Consider the following 19,391-nt stretch of genomic DNA (forward strand, 5'->3'; position numbering starts at 1 on the left):
AGGCTGAAAGAACTAGGGTCCTTTAGTCTGGAGAGGAGAAGGCTGGTGGAGAGGAGAAGGCTGGTGGCAGGGGGCAGTTTGATAACAGTCTTCAGATACCTGAAGAGCACTTATAGAGAGGATGGAGATGGGCTTTTCTCTGTGGCCCTAGGGGACAGGAGTAGGAGCAACAGCCTCAAGCTGTGGCAAGGGAAATTTAAGATGGAGATTAAAGGGAACTTTCTGACTATGAGCGTAGGCAAGCATTGGAACAGGCTACCTAGACTCTGGGGATACTCCATGCTTGGAAACTTCCAAAAGCAGGTTAGATGGACACTTGGCTGGGATGGTTTATTCAGGGATGATCCTGCCTTGAGCAGGGGGCTGGACTAGATGAGATCCCTTTCAGCCCTACTTTCCTATGACCTTATGATCCAATTGTAGATGATGACATAAATATCTTCTTGACTTGTTCAGACAAATCATAGAGAAGTAGGGCTGGAAGGGACCTCATAAGGTCATCTAGTTCAGGCTCCAAATATCTTTCCATCTCTGTTTTCTTCCCTGGATAGTAGAAGCTGAAGCAGTACTCAAATATTTCTGAAAGATCGAAATCTATCGATGCCAAGAGAAGTTTATAGGTTCTGTTCCAGCTACTCAACCTTTCTTTTTTAAATGACTTCTCAGTTACTCTGAAGCTCCTGCAGCCACAGAGTTCCCTTTGCACTGCATTCTTAACAAAGACGTCTTTAAAAGGTCAGTTCTTTTAGTTCATGAATTCGGGGTGACATTTCACATGCACAAAAATAAGGACAGGGTATGTTAGAAAGTGGAAGCTGGCTACTTACAATGCAATCAGATGTAAAGGGCTTATTCCAGAACACAAAATTGGACACATGTGATTGACAGGTGATGATCAGGTAAGTAACAGGCGTCAACCAATTAGTGACACCTTTAAGTAGAGATGGCTCCCAGGTCATCTCAAAGCCACAAGTACTGTTCCTGTAGCTTGTCAACAATATTCTGGGCTATTTTGAAGGTGGTTCAAACTCAGTAGCTTCCGTTTTTTCATGCTCCAAAGTGCAGCTGCTTCCAGCTCTACTTCAGCTGTAGGTTAAGGCCCTCTCTGTGTTATACATGGGTGTGAAACTGGACAATAAGAAAATGAGGAACTTCCAACTGCAACAAATGCCAGGCCCCAGTGCTTTCCCACATAACTTGCACGCGCTCAGTCTGGCGCTGGTGCTCGTCTTAGAGTCTGAGTTTCCAAAAAATTGGCCACTTAGCACTGAATTGAGTAAAATGCAACAAGATCCAGTAGAGAATAACCCAGTATCATGAATACTGTTTTCTCTGAGGCAGTGAAACCACAAATTAAGGCAAAACTATCTCCTTAAATGAACAACCACAACACGTGCACTGGTCTAACTTACACCTGAGTTCAGAGCAGCCTCAGACAAGCAGCTCTTTCAAGATAGTTGCCTACATCAGGTGGCTATTACAGCACCTGGCCACTTAGTGGCAGGAAAGTCAGTAATAGCTTGTTTCCACTGAGCAGACAGCTCTGTCATTGCTCCCAACTTTCCAAGGACTAATTTTACCCCAGATTGGAGCAACTCACACTGACACTCTGTAGGTTGTGCGTCTTTTCGACTTTTATCCTGATACAAAGTGTCAACATGTCGTGTGTCTGCACCCTTATTTTAGGCACTGTAGAGAGCAAGTCAGTGAATGGACAAATGGCATCCTCTTGCTCTGCAGACTAGCTCCCTGCACGTTCAGATAGGCTGAGTTTGGTTTCAGCCCTCTGGAACCAGCCCAGTCCTGGGTGAGCGAGTCAGAGTCCGTTCTTGTTTGTTAGTAAATGATCACACAGGCAAAATCCAACTCCGTTACACCTGAGCAACCCCCTGAAGGTGACGGGTCTTCAGAGTTTTAAGTAAAAACTGAATTTGGCCATCCAGTACCTTTTAGGCAAGGTGGCAATAGATTCACTCCTCTCACTTGTTCTCCTGGCCCTGTGAATCTTGTATCAGTGTGACTCAGTGGCTCAGCTTCAAGAAGGTGGTTGCAGGGTACCTTCGACCAGGTCAGGGCTGGGCAAAATGTGGCCTGTGGGCCAGACATCGCCCACTAGGCCATTCTATCCAGCCCACGGGGCCCCTAAAAAATTTAGAAAATCAGTATCTGCCTGTTATGCAGCCCTCAACAGCTTGCCAACTCAGTAAGCGGCTCTCCACCCAAAATAATTGCCCACCCCTGACCCAGATGCTTCTGTCCCCTACTGGTTATGGCACTCACTTGGGAAGTGAGAGATGGGCTGAGGACATTGAATCCACATCTCCCACTGCCTAAGCAAGTGCTCTAGCCAGTAGATTACAAGGCAAGAGATAACCACTGTCCTCATCTTCCTGTATTAATGCAGCCACGGGGCTGCACTTGGCATTGAATTCAAGGTGTTTGGCACTTTCCGTTCGATGATGGAGGCACCTAATGTGAGACCTTCAGTCAGGTGCCTGGCATTTCCTATTGGCTAACTGTAGGTGCTTCTTTTCAGCACCAAAGTTCCCTGCTCAGCACCTTCTGGAGGTATTTCGCTCCCCACATCCAATTTAAGGCACTCTGGATGCCTAACCCTGTTGATTGGATCGCCCTCCTGGGGCAGGCAGGCTGTTGCAAGGTGCCTCACTGAGTTGTATGTACTGCTTTGGATCTAACCTCAAAGGTTTAGGTACCACGTAAAAACCAAATCTATGGTGGCCATCTATAAACTTGCCAGGGGGGACCAGCAGGGAACGGGAAAGTCCCTGTTGCCATGAGCACTACCAGGAGTAATTAGGAATAACAGCCACAAGTTGGCTGAGAGTAGATTCAGGCTGGACATCAGAAGGTGCTACTTCACAGTCAGGGCGGCTAGGATCTGGAACAAACTTCCAAGGGAAGTGGTGCTCGCTCCTACCTTGTGGGTCTTCAGCTAGATAATCACCTAGCCAGGGTTGTTTGACCCAGCATCCTTTCTTGCCCAGGGCAGGGGGTCAAACTTGATGATCTCCGCAGGTCCCTTCCAGCCCTACCAACTATGAAACTATGAAATCTCCTCCCTTTGAGCTGATTACCTCTGTCTCACAGCAGGCAGCTCTGCTTTGGGGTGCAAGGCCTGAAGCTTCAGGTGAGCATAAGTGGAATTTGGCCCGCTCCCTCGAATGAATGGGATGCCACTGGCATAGAGGCCAGGCACAATCGTCTCTCTTTGGTTTTCCTGCAGCAAAGCTGGCTAAGACCACCCCTCCTCCCGGCAGGAAATCCTGAGAACAGAACGATTGGAGCGAAGCAAGGCACTAGCTTCTCCCTGTAATTCCCATAAATTACAGGCCATTTTCTCCTTTCACTTTTGTTTTATCACTGCTGTGTGGAAGTGTGGTCAATGCATGCCAACTAGACACTTCATAAAGCCAGGGACTCTCCACAAACCTTTGTCCCTCTGGCAGGGGAAGTCCTGTTAGACTAAAAGAACCAAGAGAATCTCCTGGGTGATTCTTTTCAGGATTGCCTTTGGCTAGCTGATTTCCTTCAAAATTGCTCAGTTCCCTTTTTTGAAAAAGAAACTTGGAATAAAATTAAGCACCAGAAATAAACCAGAAAAGAGGTTGTTCTTTTTTTTTTTCCTCTTATAAAACCCAGCCCCCTCATACTTTTAGCTAATGCGATGGGTATATAAATCAGTGCTGACTTGCATAGACAGATACGAACTTTCCCTGCACCAGGCAGAAAAAGAAAGGGAACCTGCTGATGTGAGTCTTTCCTATTCGCTGGCATTGCTTGCACTGGGGGTGCTTGGAGCACTTTGGTGCTGGGGTAGGGGTGGGATATGAACTGCACAGCAAAGAGAAGAGGTGTGGGTTCATCCTCCTCTCCTGGTGCGTGCTAGAGCTTCCCTGCCATGCTTGACTTTTTATCCCTAGCTTCTGGAAAGGAAATAGTTTGTCTCTGGGATGCACCAGGTGGCACCAAATGGCAGGTATTTACAAGTCATTTCCCCAGGGCAGCGATGCCCAGCCAGCACTTCATCCCTCTGCAGATTACTCAGGTTGGGCAGAAAGGAGGGCAATAAGCCACAGTTCAGACTCTTTGCAACAGGGCAGTGCACAGTAACTCTCGCTTTTCTCCAGAGGCTCCTCTGCAAAAGGCGCAGGCCAGCAAGCCTTTCATGTGCAGAATTCCCATGCTTTCCTGGGAGTTCTGGGTGGGGGCAGTTACAGGATCAGGCCCACAATACATTGTGCTGAAGCAGTAGTAAAGCTGTCATGGAGCCCTACTCATCTGAATGAAACACAGGGTTGTACCTGCAGTTAGGATCTGGACCAGGGGTGATATACCTGCCCCACCTGATGCTTTTGTGGCCTTTATTAGAGTCTGCAGAAACTTGTTTAAAAAGACTGATTAGAAGCTGACCTAACCACTATAAAGAAGCTGGGTGTAACGGATGCAGTTGCATCTGCCTGAGTCTGCAGGCAGCCTGGAACAATGGATCTACACCCTGTCTCACCTCTTTATTTCATGGGCTCATTAGTGCCAACACGGCTCTTGAATGTCAATATTAACTACTTTGTGACTGGTTATATTAGCAACAATCGCTGTGGGGGCAGAAGTGTGAAATGGTGGGTGGGAGTGAGGAGTCACTGCCGTGAAGGAACTGGAAAGGGATGGAAGGAAGAGAAAGGTGAAGTGGGGAAAGAAGAAAAAAAGTGGCTGAAGGAGGCATCCATTGAGCAGGCATACTTGCAACCCTGGGTGTGGGGAAGTAGATTTTTTCCAGAGCAGTGCTAACAGCCTAACAGATGAGAAACGAAAGCACAGGGCTACATTTTGTAAGGTACTGAGATGCTTCTGGCCAGCAATACATGCCTCGCTTTTCCCTGATTGCATTGCTAATCTCTCTGTCATGGCAGTGGGAGATCTGCAGGAAGCCCTCCATCTCCATCTCAGCTCACAGATTGCTGTGGAGCCTGAGGTGCGGCCCACTGAGCCCCCTTTGATTCCCATCCGCCCACTATGATTATTCCTTACTTCATCCTTCACCCTAATTCTGTACCATGCAGCTCTTGTGTGTTGCCAGTGGCTGAGCCGAGACAGGAAAACACAGCTGTTTGCAAGGCCTGCTTATATCCAGCTGAAAAGCTGTTCTCTTCTACAGGAGAGGAAACTTAGGCAGAAAGGTAAAGGGACTTGCCCAGGGACACGGAGGGAGGGAGTCAGTGCCACGATCAGCCCGTAATTAGAAGCTTTAATTCCCGTGCTGGCAGACCACTAGAAAGTGCCTGCGATCCCTATCAATTAGACTAGATTATGGGATAATCTTTGCCAATTATAAATTATTATACATGGTGCAATCCTCTCCCCCCGCTAACGCCCTGGGAATGCGCGGGCATCTCTTCCCGGCGTGCTGTATTAGCGCTCACGGGGGCGCAGCCTTTTCCTCTCTGGCCAGTTGGTGTATTCTCACGAGGCCAAACCCTGGTCTAGACGCTCGCGGCAACTGGACTGGACAGACTGGGAAGAGGCCTCGGAGAGTGAGGGCCTATCATGCAGTGCCAGGGTCTCTGCAGAGCACACGGGCTGCCAAGAGTGCAAGGCTTTGCCTAGCCCCTGAGCTGGGCAGCATGGCACTCAGGATAAAACCCCCCTTTCCATGCTGCTCTGGGGAAGGAGCTCCGCTGGCTCCTCTGACAAGGCTGCACTAGCACGGCTCCAGTGAAACACCGACAGAGCTGGTGGGACAGATAGGGTCAATGTGCGATAGTTTCCGGCAGACTTTGGCTCTGGTAAGAAGCCTGGTCCAATGATCCCATTGCAGCAGCAAACGGGTCAGCGTACGCATTAACCCCAGGATATGCTGCTCACAGAGAACATATCTAGGCATCAAGGAGAAGGGGAAAAAACAACCCACGGTATTTCATCTGCTTAACCATCCACCATGGAACAGCTATCTCTTTCCCACTGTGAACTGCACACCCCTTTTACGATGCCAGGCTGTTGGAAGGCCTCAATTTTCTGCTTAGTAAATATAACTCAGGCCGTGCTGTCCAGTGCAGTAATGGATCGCCCGTTCTCTGGGAAGCACAAAGCCCTGCAGAGGCAATCCTTAATTAAGTAACCTCCAGAGGCACCTTCCAGCCCTGCTGCTCAAAATCTCAGCATGCTGCAGCAAGCGGTGCACCCATTTTACAGAAAGCTACCCCAAAATGCAGAGCAACGACTAAGCTCCTGCCAAAGCCACACTAAGAGCTGGAGGCAGAACCCAGGAGTCCTGTATCCCGCAGGGCATCACCAAACAGGTCGGTTGCTAAAAACCAGTTCATCTTATAATGGTAAGAAAGAAGGTAGTCATTAATCATCACACTGCTTTGCCTAAGCACAGACAGTCACTTGGGGGAAGCATCTATCCACCACAAAACCCTAGTGATTGCTTGTGTTTGGGTGGAGTGACACACTTTTTTCTTCACATCGTGTACCAGACTACTGAGGGTGCGGGGGGAAGGAGGAGGCTACAGAGGCACTGTTTCGATGCCATGGGCTGCATTGTTAGGGAGCTGAAGTGCCGGAGTTTTTAAATAAAGCTAGAAACAGAGCTCTCGGTAGATGCTGTCACTGCGTTTTTAATTGTCCGTATGTTGCATCCATTATGTTTCCCCAGATGGCAGGGCTGCTTAACTACTACTTCCTCATCTGTGCTGCGATTGTGAGGATCTCCAGCCGGTACCTGGAACCGAAAGGTAAAAGCCACTGCCTCGGTACCAAGCACTGAGAAGTTATAGGGATTCACCACAGTGCCCTGTGAGAAATGATCTGGGCTGCTGGGGAGCAAGGGCGGTGTGATCAGAGGGAAGGGAGAGCCCCTTCCTTTACTGGGCTTAATGGGGGGACCCCCAGGGGTGGCTGTGATACTATGCCCAATCCTGACCAGGGCCCCATGTTGGTCTGTGTTTGTACAGCGCTGAGCACAAAGACAGCCTCTCTCCTGGAGGAGGCAGCAGCATTTAGTCAGATGCTGATCAGAGAGATCATGTGTGTCGCGGTGACGGGCCTGGATCCCGGCACACGGCAGCTGGGGGTGTTGTGCCTATAAGGCAGCGATAAGCAGCACATGGGAACCTGATCCTCAGTGATTAAGAGCACTGTGCAGCTGCCCTGTTATTCTGGCTTAACAGCAGGAGCCAGGCCCCTTAGGAAAACATGCAGTTAAGTATCTCATTAGTGTGATGAGAGCCACTCTTGAACCCCTGTCTCTGACCACAGCTTGCCCCTTCTGTATCCTATACACAGGAGCAAGTGCACAGGGGGCTGGCTGCCGGCTACTGCCCAGGATGCCCCGTGCACCACCTTCCTTGCTCTCCCCTTGCACGGGGCATGCCAGCCTGCTGCCCTGTAAGCAAGGATTTGCAGGCGCATAGGGATGTCCCTCTGCCTCTGTTTGGCCAGCTGGGGAGGGAGGGAATGGGCCTTCGCGTGGAGCAGGGGAGGTGGAAGGCCTCCTGGCCAGTGGCAGGGAGCTGCAGATGGGGCGATGTGGCAGCATCTGCTTTTGTTATCTGAGACTCAGTGCTGTGGGCAGGGGGTTGTAGCTATGCAAATATAGGGAAGAGAGAAGCACATGCACGGGGACCTTGTGGCCTGAGCCAGGTCTGGGGGGGGAAGAATCACTCACAGCATGCACGTGCTGAAAGCCACGATGCTAAACAAACCAACTCTGCGGCCTTCCCACATTTCCTCCTGTCCCGGCTATCAAAAAGCTACTTTCCCATCTGCCATATTCTAGGCCTGGAAAAAAGAAACGGTTCATTTTAATCAAAGCAGAATCGCATCTGGAATCCTACTTTGGGGCTCTCGGCTTCTGCACTCTTCTGCACTAAAACAGGTAGACAGCTGTTCGCTTCCAGATTTAGAACAAAACGAACCCCAGGTTGAGATTTCACTTGCCAAGGTTTTAGCCTGGAGTAAATTTAACAGCTACATTAAAAGCCCCTGAAATAGAGTCATAGCAGCAGCACTCTGTTAGAGCCCTAACTAGAGGAGGGAGGTGAAAACAGCCTGGCTGTGATGCAGGCTAGGTAGAGATGCTCTTCCAAACACATTTCTGGTTTAGGCTGAGAAGAAGGCAGTGTTCCCTCCTGGAATATGTGGGGTAAAAGTGCAGTAGGAATATTATAGCTTTTTGAATGCCAACTTCTCTACAAGGAGAGGCGTCACAGCATTACCAGTATGATGTTGCCTACATCTGGTAGCAAAAATGAATGGCAGTCGGCACGACTGATGCAATAGCAGCCTCCCCTCCCCAATTTTCCCCTTGTTATCTCCAGGAGTGTCTTCCCACTTCAACCTGCAGTGTTTCATGCTTTATCCCAAATACATGTCATGCCACTGGAGTCCACAGGATGGTGCTCGGCCCAATGCAACTTTCCACCTCAGGTACAAGATGAGGTAAGGAAAAGTGGACGGAAATTTTATCTGAGGCACGAAACACAATCCTCAGCGCAGTACAGGCTCATGGGAGAGCCCACAACTTTGCAAGGGCTTACAGCAGGCTAGGATGCAACTCTTGCTTGGGATTGTTTCATTTTCTGCATTTGGGTTTCCCCCCCTCCATTAGTGTCTTGTGTGCACTGTGGGCTGGACTGGACAAGCAGTGCAATGGCTGCATTGCACAATCTCTGAAAAATAGATGGGAGTGATAATAATGGTTTAAGTGTCTTTCTGTTCACATATTTGGCCCTACAGTACAGATGGGTCTTCTAGAGCTTATAACGTGCTACTGTGGGTGCTTGACCTATTGCTGGTGTAGTCAGAAAGAAGCAGCCCCCACTTCGTGTGTGTCTGTGAATCACATGCATTGGTCTGACCCTCTTTAACTACTCTGGCAGGCATATACAGGAGGTAGGTGCCTCAGGGATGGGTGTTAGGAGCTGGACATACCAAATACACCTTGCCATGCCATCCATCCAGATGATTGTCCTTAGGAAATGGCTGGCAGCACACAAGCATATTCCAGCAGCGGTGCAATGGGTTGAGAAATGAACAATAGAGACTCGGGTGCATGCAGGTCAGGATGCTGCAGTTTTGAAAAGGAATACTGTACCTTCTTTCAGATGAAGTGCGAGATGAGGGGCAGCTGAATTAGACCTTACTGCAAAGAAACCTAATATTTTTTCCCTTTGGCTCAGGGGAGCAACAGAAGTTGAAGAGTGCAAAGACTACATCACCCAGGGCCCAAACTCCTGCTACTTCAGCCGTGTCAACCTGTGCCTGTATTTGACCTATGAAATCTGGGTAGAAACCACCAGTGAGACGTCGGAGAAGCTGGTAGTTAACACCGAAGACATTGGTGCGTGCGATTTGAAGTATCACTGCTTGATTGGTTGGGTCTCTGATTAACAGCATTCTCAGCAGACAGGAAATTAAAGTAAATTCTCACATTTAGGGCCTGATCTAAGCCCACTGGAGTCAATGGAAAGACATCTAATGAGTTGAACGGGCTCTGGATTAGGAGAAAGGAAGTCTGTTGTAGTGGTCTTACCGGAGCCTGGAACAAGTGAGCTATTAGTTCCCTCTGGAGTTGCATGCAAAGCAAATGATGTGTCTTGGGTCTGGTCAGATGGACTACGTACCATGAGATAAAGGGGAGACGGCTTTTACACCATGTCAGCTCCACTTCTGCCTCATGGTAAGTGGTTTGTCTGCTTCCCCATCTACTGAATAGAGATCACACACCTGACCAGGGCGAATGATAATTATAACTTTAGGTCTGTGCAGTCATCTGAAGAGCTCTTCCTGTTCAGGCCTTGAAGTGCTCTTGCTGTTCACCACCCAAGCCTCATCTTCGATAGGGAAAGGGTGGAGCTCTGACTACACTGTGTACCCCACACGGGATTAAAGTCCCAGGGTGGACAAAGCCACTCCGAGTTTCGACATATGGCAGTCGGTGGAGAGTCCTTGCACCTGCACAAAGGGCCTTTTCCATGCTAGGATGTTAACCTTGCGCTGCTAGACCCTTGGTAAAAACCTGCTTTATTTGCCACGGGCCCCTTACGTGAGCAAGTCACCCCACAAGAGCACGCTCTGCTTTAGCGCTCTCAGTGTGAAGCTCACATGAGGACCAGCTGTTCCCCCGTGCTCAGAGCCCAGGCCCCACCTTTGCTGAGAAACAAAAGAAACTTCAGCCAGCGCTACAGCTGTCTCCTTCTGCGGCAGTCCCTGGGGCCAAACAGCAGAGGAGGCCTCCACCCAGGGGGCAAGTGCCTTAGGGTGCTCGTTATCTTATAGGACTCCATCCAAAGACTGGAACAAGAGAGACCCCTGCCTTCAGGGCTGCTTATGCTAATAGGTACCCCCTCCGCCCTCTCCCCACCCCTCCAGGGAGCCTGCTGGCTTCAATACAGCCTTCTACTGATTGCCTGCACTGCTGCTGCTACCGTCTACCTGTATTCCCTTTCCTCGCTGCACAGATCTTTCCCGGAGGGGTGGGGGGAGCGCTAACCTCCTTCTAAATCTTGTGCCATCGAGCCTGCCCCCGTCCATGTCTTGCTTCTTGCCTCTCCACCTCTCAGGGGCTCGGCTCTGCAGCTGCTGCTTGCCATCAGCCTCCAGTGAAGGCAACGGGGAGGTACTCGCGTGCAGCTGCTCCAGAATCAGACCCTTGCCCCTCAGGTGGAAGGCCAGGCCCAGGAGGGTCTTGTAGAGCCGTGCTAAAAAGGGCTAGAAATATGTCAATTTGATGGAGCTTGAGGGGGAACCCCCCCCCCCGGGTGTGCCCCATCTGTGAGCTCAGGGTGCTTGTACATGTGACCCCATTACCACGGACACGTGATGAAAAGGTCACTTTGTGTGGCTTAATGGCATCACGCTGTACATGTGCAAGGGTTTGGGGGGTTTTAAATGAGTTTGCACGTCGTTTAGTTTGCAACATTGCAAACTGCAACGATGCAGGAGCCAGCTCGCCTCCCCCCTGCCGTGGGAGAGGCGGGCAGGCGCCGGAGAAGGAAAGGATCGGGCCCCTCGCCGCTTCTGCTCGGACTCGGGGTGCCTGGGAGGCAGGAGTGGGCGCAGCGGTCTGGTCCCTCTGTGTGAACCGCAAGCTCCCCCACTTCAGGGGCTGTGTTTTAACACCAGCCATATTGGAGAGGTGCCTAAGCCCTGTCTTTAAAGGGCTGTAACATGATTCATTAATGCGATTCCAACGCAGATGGTTGCTAGCTACCAAGGCAGGACCAAATGGTATTGCAATACAGGCAGGGCCCTGCTGAGCCCTCACGCAGCCCCCTGACACTGAGAAATGTGCTGTGCACACAAGCCCCTTAGGGGACCCCTTTCTTCCCCCGTTTTCCCCCCTGGACAGCACAGTAATGCTACAAGGGAGATGGTGGGTGGCAGCTCCTGAATGTCAGGGACCTCTTTCAAAGGCAGTAGCGGCTGAAACGCCCTGACACTGGCGCTGCTTTCCCTCCCATCCCTCACTTTTGGCTGCCAGCTTCTCTTCTGTATGAGCCGCCTCATATATTTTTTTGTTCAGCCTTCAGCAGCATGCGCCACCCATCCCCCTCCTCTGCAGAGCGAAACAGCTCAGCCTTTTCCTAGGCTGGTTCCTGTGACTTGATTCAGTGCCAGGTCTGTGGGGGGGTGGGGGTGGGGAGAGACTCGCGCACACACACACGCACACACTCCGTGTGCTAGAAGCCGAGTCTTTCTGCCAGGGACTGAACCGGGTACTTCTGTGCCGAAACCAGCTTGTGCCGCTCAGCAGAGGAGGGAGAGGTCTCCTCCCCTGACCCGGACACCTCTTCTCTAACCCATCAGCTGCCAACCTCTGCCCTTTTTCAATCAAGGAGGTTATGAAAACAAGCAGAAACTGGAGAATACAGAAAACACAGCAGCCCCTGAAGGAGGGGGGTAAAACGCTGCCACCAGATTGCAAAGGGAGGCCTGCTAGTTCTCCCCGTGCAAAGCTATGAACGCTCACAGTCGTGACGCTTTCCTGCCTTATTGCACCCACAAGAATGACATTAGCACCTGCCCCCGAGCACGAGACACGGGCTTTGTCACATGGGGGGGTGCGTCTTGCCCATCCACAGGCGAGGTTTTGGGAGATTTCGCTCAGCTCCCGTCCAAGTAAGCCCGTCTGAGCGCATCTGAGTCCATGCTCGTGTCCCAGCGAAGTCAGGCTGGTGTGTAACCGCATTCCCCAAACTGGGCTTTCAAGCAGGAGAAGTGAGCTGTGTGGGCTTGTGCCGCTGCCCGACTAGGAACGGGAGCCAAAGTCTAGGAAGGGTTCGCCCAAGCCTGGTGGTTTCTGGCGCTCATCATCAGTTCATTATTTTTGGTGGGTATTTGGAAAGCAGAAGAGGGGAGTCCCTACAATCCCTGTAGCGCTGCAGGGCCTGACCTACCCTGGCAGGACTTCCAGGGTAAGCGAGGAAGCTGCCCAGTGTCTTAGGACAGCAATGTCAGAAATGCTGCTGGTCAAGACAGGGCAGGCCCGTGAGTTTTACTGCCAGCTGCTCCCTGGTTTGCTTTTAAATGACAAAGCTCCCAGGCCCTGCTTAAGCTGAAATTCAAAGGGGAGCTGATTCTCTGTACCCACCACTGCACCATTGGCCTGCCAGGTTTACATGGAGAATCACCCTGTTAAACTAAAGATACTAGTAACATTTTGGAGTGGTTTTCTCTTGTTTGTAGAGACTAGGGGTCAACTCATCAGGGATGTCTAAGGGAGCCTGAACTTAGTCGCACTGTCAAAAGCAGCCAGGCCTCGAGGCCCCCAATTTGTCCTCAATGGAAAAAGGGCATCTAAATCTCTTAGATACGTCTGAAAATTTGACCCTGGACCACAAGCAAACTTCTGATCTCGTGCAAATACACACAGGACACACAGAGGCCCACTATGTTCAAGTGATTTGATTCCCTTATCAGATTTTTTTTTTTTAAATATACAGCCAAAACAGAACCACCGACAGGCCTGACCGCAGAGGGATTTGGCACCCACCTGTCTGTGGAATGGCAGTACCCGCCGGGCATCGCTGCCTCCTTCTACCCATTGGTGTTTGAACTCTGGTACCAGGAGCAGGGGAGCAGGGAGTGGAAGGTGAGTCTACCTCTGTCTTTAGGCCTGACACCACCACCTGTGCTTGTAATGCAACACAGGAGAAGCTTCTCTCATACGAACCGTGGGTAACCATACCTGGTTGGAAAAAACTTTGAGCCATGTCAGTCTGTACGGTTCCCATGAAATGCAAATGCAGAATGAAAACAGGGGAGGAGGCTTCAGAAGACGCTGTGTTCAACCCCGGGACGTGCTCTGTCCCAAGGAAAGCAAACTTCATGAGCAAACTCACCCCTGCCCAGCTCTCCAGACTGCATTCGGCTTATACGGGTAATGGATCTGCCTCTGCAGTCAGCATCTTAGATTACTGACTTGTGACCATACAGCTCTGGAAAGGACTGAAAATCTCAGCCCCTTTTGGAGACAGTCCTGTGTTTGGCCAGGAGGATGGGCTAGGCAAGCAAACCATCCCTTAACCCAGTGATTCTTGTACAAGAAAAGCAAAAAGACAAAGAAGACACAATCAGCTTAAGTTTCCAATGGAGAGCACAGCTTTTGTTCCTGCCCCTCTGGTGCCATTGCAGGCCAGGAAGCTACCTTCCGCGGGCAAGGGAAGAGTCTTCTCCCAGCCCAGGCAGGAAAGAGACAGCACGGGCAGCCACTTCTCCCTCGTCCTCCACTCCAGCCAGAGCACGAGTGTGTCAGCACCGCGCCTCGAACAGGTTGTGCTCCCGCTGGTGTAAGAGCTCCTCGAGAGTCACCAGAAAGCAGCGTGCTTTGGAGCACCCGTCTCGCACGCCGTAGGCTAGGCTGGGCCCCCGCGTACGGGTGCAGCTCCACCGACTAATTCCCACTGACCTGCCACTGGTCCTAGGTAGCCTTTCCCACTGCTTTGTTTGCAGACACATGACAAGCACAGCAGGTGACACCGGTTTCGAGAACCGTTACCGAAGGGGGCGGCTGCCACGTGCGTGGTCTGACTCGATTGTTTTGTCAGGATCTCAGTGCCTGCAGCATATTCTTCTGCCGCTAGGTGACTCTGTGTGCTCTGTACAATGCCAGCCAGGTTGGAGGCCCCGTAAACAAAGGAAATGAAGCCTTTTTTTCTTGCACCATAGTTTGGAGTTGCTTTCTTTTCCTGCCTGCCTCCTCTGTAAGCCAGACTGTGACTGCACAGCCTTCCCCCGCTGTTGCAAGCAGTGGTGTCTGAGTAGAGCTCAGACCCTGTTTAAAAGCAAGCCTCTCCAGTTACACACTCGTTTCCTGAGGTCTTGAACTGGGTTGCCTGGTGGAGCCAGCCCAGGGCATGGCCTTGAGAGCACCTGAGCTCTTATAGTAGCCTCTGACAGCAATGCCACCCGGCCTTGGGCTTGTCACATCTCTCTGCCTCCATTGTATGCACAGCCAAGCCTGAGAAGCGTCGGGGAGATGCTGGGTGTTATTAGTACCCTCCTTCCGCTCTGTTAATCCTTGTACCAGGCATACAGAGAAAAGGAAGTGTCCTCTGGGGAAGAGAAGTGAAAGTCCTCAAAATAGTCCTTGTTCTTTCCTCCCTGTTAGAGAGAACCCGATGTGGGTGAACAGATCAGCTACTCCCTCGAGGACGTGACACCAGGCACCACGTACCGCCTCCAGGTTCGCTGCAAGCACGCAGATGGGACGGGTTTCTGGAGCGAGTGGAGCGCTCCCATCACAGTCCGGTTTGGATGGCACAGCACAAAGCCAGCACCCGATGCCGAGCCGCAGTAGGGGGGCCACCGCCTTGGAGCAGGGCAGTGGCTCAGCCAGCCTTGCATGCTACCCCACCATGGCTAGAGCAACCCCACATCTGAGCCCCAGGGTCTGCCAGGCCCTCAAGGCAGGCGAGTCCAGAAACTTTCTGTGAAAGCTGTTGCTTCCTTTAAAATCCCAGAAACCATCAGCAATTAGGTGCTCTTTATTATTATAACTATTATTATTAGCAAGTACAAGAGCTTTAATGTATGGCGGGCTGTCTGGAAACACGTATTAATATGACATCACTCCAGTGCCCAGGCACAGTGCTTTGTGCATCTCTACAAGCTGTCAAACTTGATAGGCAACCACTGGCCACCTCTACACTGGCAAGCCCAGCAGGAAAAGGTTTTCTGCATTTCCTTTCTTACAGCATCTTCTAGATACTCTGTGGGCTTGATTCCTTTCTCAAAAGCGATCCCACCGGAGAGGTCAATCGGGGCTGAAAAGATCATGGCAACATGTGGCTTGCCACCATTAGGCGCCAGAGTCATCGCCACATGGCACGAACGGTTAGGGGACGGCGTGTCCAGAGCTGTTGTCCAGTCCGCCTGCAGGCTCCGGAAGACAATTCCCCGCTGTTACATACTGCTCATATTTGGGAGATTTTTTTTCCCTGTCTTTTTTGCCACCACCAAAGCCAGAAATGTATCACTTCTTCTTTTTTTTTTTTTTAAATGCAAGCTGAGATCCAGCTGAATCTAAATATGCCACACCAGCCCCATAAATAATTGAGGGTGCTGGGTGTTTGACATGCTGCTTAAGGAAGTGCTGGGATACCATTTGGTTTTATGACCAGGTTAGCGTGGCAACCTGGCACTTATAAAACATGCCTGGAACAAGAGACACGGTGTGACTCTCAACTACCCGAGACCTGCCTGTGTGATACTGGCCTTTAAACCCGAGGCAGACCCATCAAATAGCCGCTACAATAAAAGCATCATAAATCGCTACATTTATATAGCATCTACCGACCACAAGGGTCTCCTGGCATCTCGCAAACCAGAGACATCGCTCCAGCACCGCTCGGATTCAGCCGCTGCCGGACTGGAGCGGAGCAGACAACCCGTGCACAGTAAAAGAGCAGGGCTGGGGGGGGGCAGTGTTTTTCCCCCCGACTTTTATTTAGATGAAAAACGTGCTGCGAGCTCTAGCACAGCCATGCAGGAAGGAGGTGGCTTCAGCTCTCAAGGTGTCACCCCCATGACCCAAACGCAGCAAAGCCTGTCCACAGCATTACTATCAGATGGAGGAAGAATCAACCCAGCGTTACTGAGACTTCTCTCCTGCGACGTGCAAGGCCCAACGGCATGTTTAATGAGCACCCCACCCAAGGTCGATTAGCATTGTTATGAGCTGAGGCATCCAGTGATTAAGGTCACCAATTTCTGGCTAAGCTCGAAACCAAAACCGTGTCTCCTGGGTGCCAGTCTAGTGCTTTACCCACAAGACCATCTTCCATAGGCTTCTAAGGAGCGGTCTCTAGGGGTCTCTGTGCCCAATGTACCTACCTTCATCTCATTAAGGCAGAAAGCTTCCTACCACCTCAGTGGCATGGTTTCACGTTTCTGCATCCACAAATTGCTGCAATGAGCCACGAGTGAACCCCACCTGCACGAGTGCAGAATTAATGACGTGCCTGGCTAGCGTGGGGAGAGGCACAAAGAGCAGAGCTGCATGCAAAAATAATTCTCCAGGCTTGGCAAGGCATACAACGGCCGCACAGCAGACGACAACTGCCCCAGCGGGGAACCCTCAGTGACAAACAAAGCAGCAAAGCCGTTGTGTTACCCACAAGAGCGTCCCCACATTGCTGAACATTTACAAACGCTCAAGTAGTTGCCATCACACCTCCCCTTCCCCTCTCCTAGCTCAGGGGTTCAGCACTCCTGTGGGGCAGACTACCCAGAGGAAGCCAAGCATGCTCTTTTGCCATGAAAAACTAAAAAGCAGGAACGTTACACCTCAGTCAGATCATGAATTGAAAGTGGTCAGCCCACTCCTATTAACTCAGACGTGCTTTTGATCAGCCGCACACTGCGCAGGTTACAAGTGGCGAATGCACAGGTCCAGAGATATTTTGAAAGCCATCGTTCACTTGTTATTTTCTCTTGCCGTGGCAATGAGGATAGCAGGGACCTCTGGCCTCTGTTTAATCACCTCTTAAACATTTAGGCAGTCTTACCCTGGACCTGCCTCACCTGACGGAGGAAGTGGTGAGGCAGAGGAAAACAAGGGCTGCATTTGAAACAGCACCTGCACCACCGACTGCCAAGTGACTGCTACAAATCCAACATCTAGGCTGGTCTCTGCCAGGCCTGGGGAGAGCAAACGCATAAGGGAAACATCAAACACCAAAGGTGGCTGCCAAGCAAGGTTTAAAAGGAATTCCTCTGAGTCTGTGGAGATGAGGAGTTACATTAGACAAAGCTACTTGAGAGCACGAAGAAATACAAAAAACCCATGTTTTCCACATTTGCCCAGAACCAGGTTTTCACATACACGCAGCTCTCATTGATGCGCGAGACAAGGGCCGGATCTACTCTTCTAAACCAGTTTGAAAAGCCAGCTGTGCTGTCCTACCAATCACTTTGTTTACCAAGAGGTGCCTCGTGCCCTTTAGATATAGCCACAGCTAGTTTTCTTAAATCATCGAGCTATGCGGTGCAAGACAGTAAGCCTCTCAGTACTGACCCACAGACATCGCTGTAGCCATGCAGTAGGACACGGGCAGCGGGTACTTGCAGCCTGGATGCAGAAGCTGATTCCGTCCCATTTTGCTTGTTTGATGCTTTTGGACGCTCTCCAAGACGGCCACTGATGAGTCATATGACCATGCAGGTTCTGAGTAATCTTATTAAAGATACAGCCTAATCATTCATTTACCCTTTGCAGATCTACTCCAGCCTTGGCGTAACCCTCCTGGCACCAGTGGAGCTCATCAGGGGTGACCCAGTTGCTGTTGTTCTGTGCACTGCGTACAGGGTCGTATAGGCAGGGCGCCACGCTGGTACAACTAAACCCACTTTTCATGAAGGCAGCTGCTCGCAGGGATGATTCAGACCCCGCATAGACACAGGCTGACCTCCCAGTGCCTTTTTCCTGCTGCAACCCATGGTCCTGCCTCACACTTCCATGCAGAGTGCTAGTTTTCCTTACGTCAAGCACCGTCGTCACTGTTGGGTCTTCAGTTCAAGTCTTTGCTGAGGTGCAGGAGGCCTAAAATAACTGATCCGTAGATCACCCTAGGGTTTCAGCCTTTATGGTCAGCCCACTGAAGCCCCTTAGGCCTCAAAGTCCTGCAAGGGTGTAAGCCTTTGGAGCAACTTTCCCCTTCTTGTCAGCGTTATTGCTGTTGACGGGAACTGTTTCCATCCATGTGCTGCAGTCCCCTGTGGACCTGGACCAGCTCACCTATACCTAATGGCCTCAGGTCCTTGGCTCCTTTGCTATGGGGAGCTATATGACCCTTCCTTGACTGTGAGCAAGACACTTAACTCTACTGCACCTCAGATGCCCAGCCTACAAAAGGATGCCTCTCTTACAGGGGTGTTGGGAGGTTTAATTAGATGAGGCATAAAACCAGGTCTGAAAGTAAAACGTGCAGCATGGTCACTAAATATCATGGCTAGTGGTGGTTGTACATGCTGGCTGGGGAGCAAGGCACTGGGAATAGAAAGTAGCAGAGCAACTTCATTGTGAATATTTTGAGCTGTGTGAGTATTATCCTGCTCCTTATGCCATCGTGTACCTTTAAAATACAGGTTTCCCTCGCTTTATGCTGTACATGCATTCTTGGAAAAGGGCGCATAACTCCAATGCACATAAAGGGAACCCACTTTACAATGTAACAAATAGGGATACCTTCCAAGACGCCGACTATACTGACCCCGAGACTCATTTCTACCACTTCTACAAGACAATTTTGGTACTCACCAACAGCAGACGGTGCACACCAGCACACCTGCAGCTCTAGAAGCACTGGCACCAGCTGCGGTGGCCAGTGAGCTCCAGTCACAGGCGCTGCTACTGGATGGTTTCATGGCTCCCAGCTCCCAAGGGGCAGCGCCGACGGGGCCAGACGGGGCTGGGCTGCAGGAGCCGGTGCTGCAGCCTGGCCTGGGCACCACCACCTGGCTCAGCCCCACCAAATAATTTTTTCTTCCTCTGCCCGTGGCAGCACTTCCACGACGCTCCGCAGAAAGCAGCGGACTGTGGGCTTCCACCACAGCGGTCGCATAGGAGTGAACTGACCTTGCACAGAATGCATTTTTGGTATGTGATGGGCTGGCTGGCAGTGACCTGGCCCAGGGGTTTTGAAAGGGCAAAGATGATTGGAGGACTTGGGATTCCCTTTCCGCACCAATCAGGCCCCAGAGACTCACCCCCCGTGTCCCCTGATTGGCCCCTTGGGTCACTTGGAGGGGGATAAAAGGGGCAGCATGGGTTGACTCAGGAGAGATCAGTGAAGGACGACAAGGAAGGAGCTTCACAGAGCTGGCAAGAGCTGAGCCAGTGGGGCAGGAGCAGTGCCCCGGAAGAGCCTGAA

The 19,391-nt window shown here is 51.1% G+C and overlaps 1 protein-coding gene across 1 annotated transcript; it reads left to right on the forward strand.

Annotated features, from left to right (window-relative positions):
• The first annotated feature begins 3,704 nt into the window (after nucleotides 1–3,704).
• On the forward strand, nucleotides 3,705–18,000 carry LOC149863478 (cytokine receptor-like factor 1). Its single transcript, XM_090048353.1, has 6 exons — nucleotides 3,705–3,770; nucleotides 6,674–6,752; nucleotides 8,337–8,457; nucleotides 9,198–9,358; nucleotides 12,963–13,111; nucleotides 14,630–18,000. The coding sequence occupies exons 2-6, from the start codon at nucleotides 6,674–6,676 to the stop codon at nucleotides 14,816–14,818; spliced, it is 699 nt and encodes a 232-aa protein (XP_089904479.1). The 5' UTR covers nucleotides 3,705–3,770; the 3' UTR covers nucleotides 14,819–18,000.
• Nucleotides 18,001–19,391: the final 1,391 nt, after the last annotated feature.

This window comes from Crocodylus siamensis, chromosome 5 (assembly GCF_052110815.1).
Source record: "Crocodylus siamensis isolate JL-2025a chromosome 5, ASM5211081v1, whole genome shotgun sequence".
In the NCBI taxonomy this organism is placed as follows: domain Eukaryota; kingdom Metazoa; phylum Chordata; order Crocodylia; family Crocodylidae; genus Crocodylus; species Crocodylus siamensis.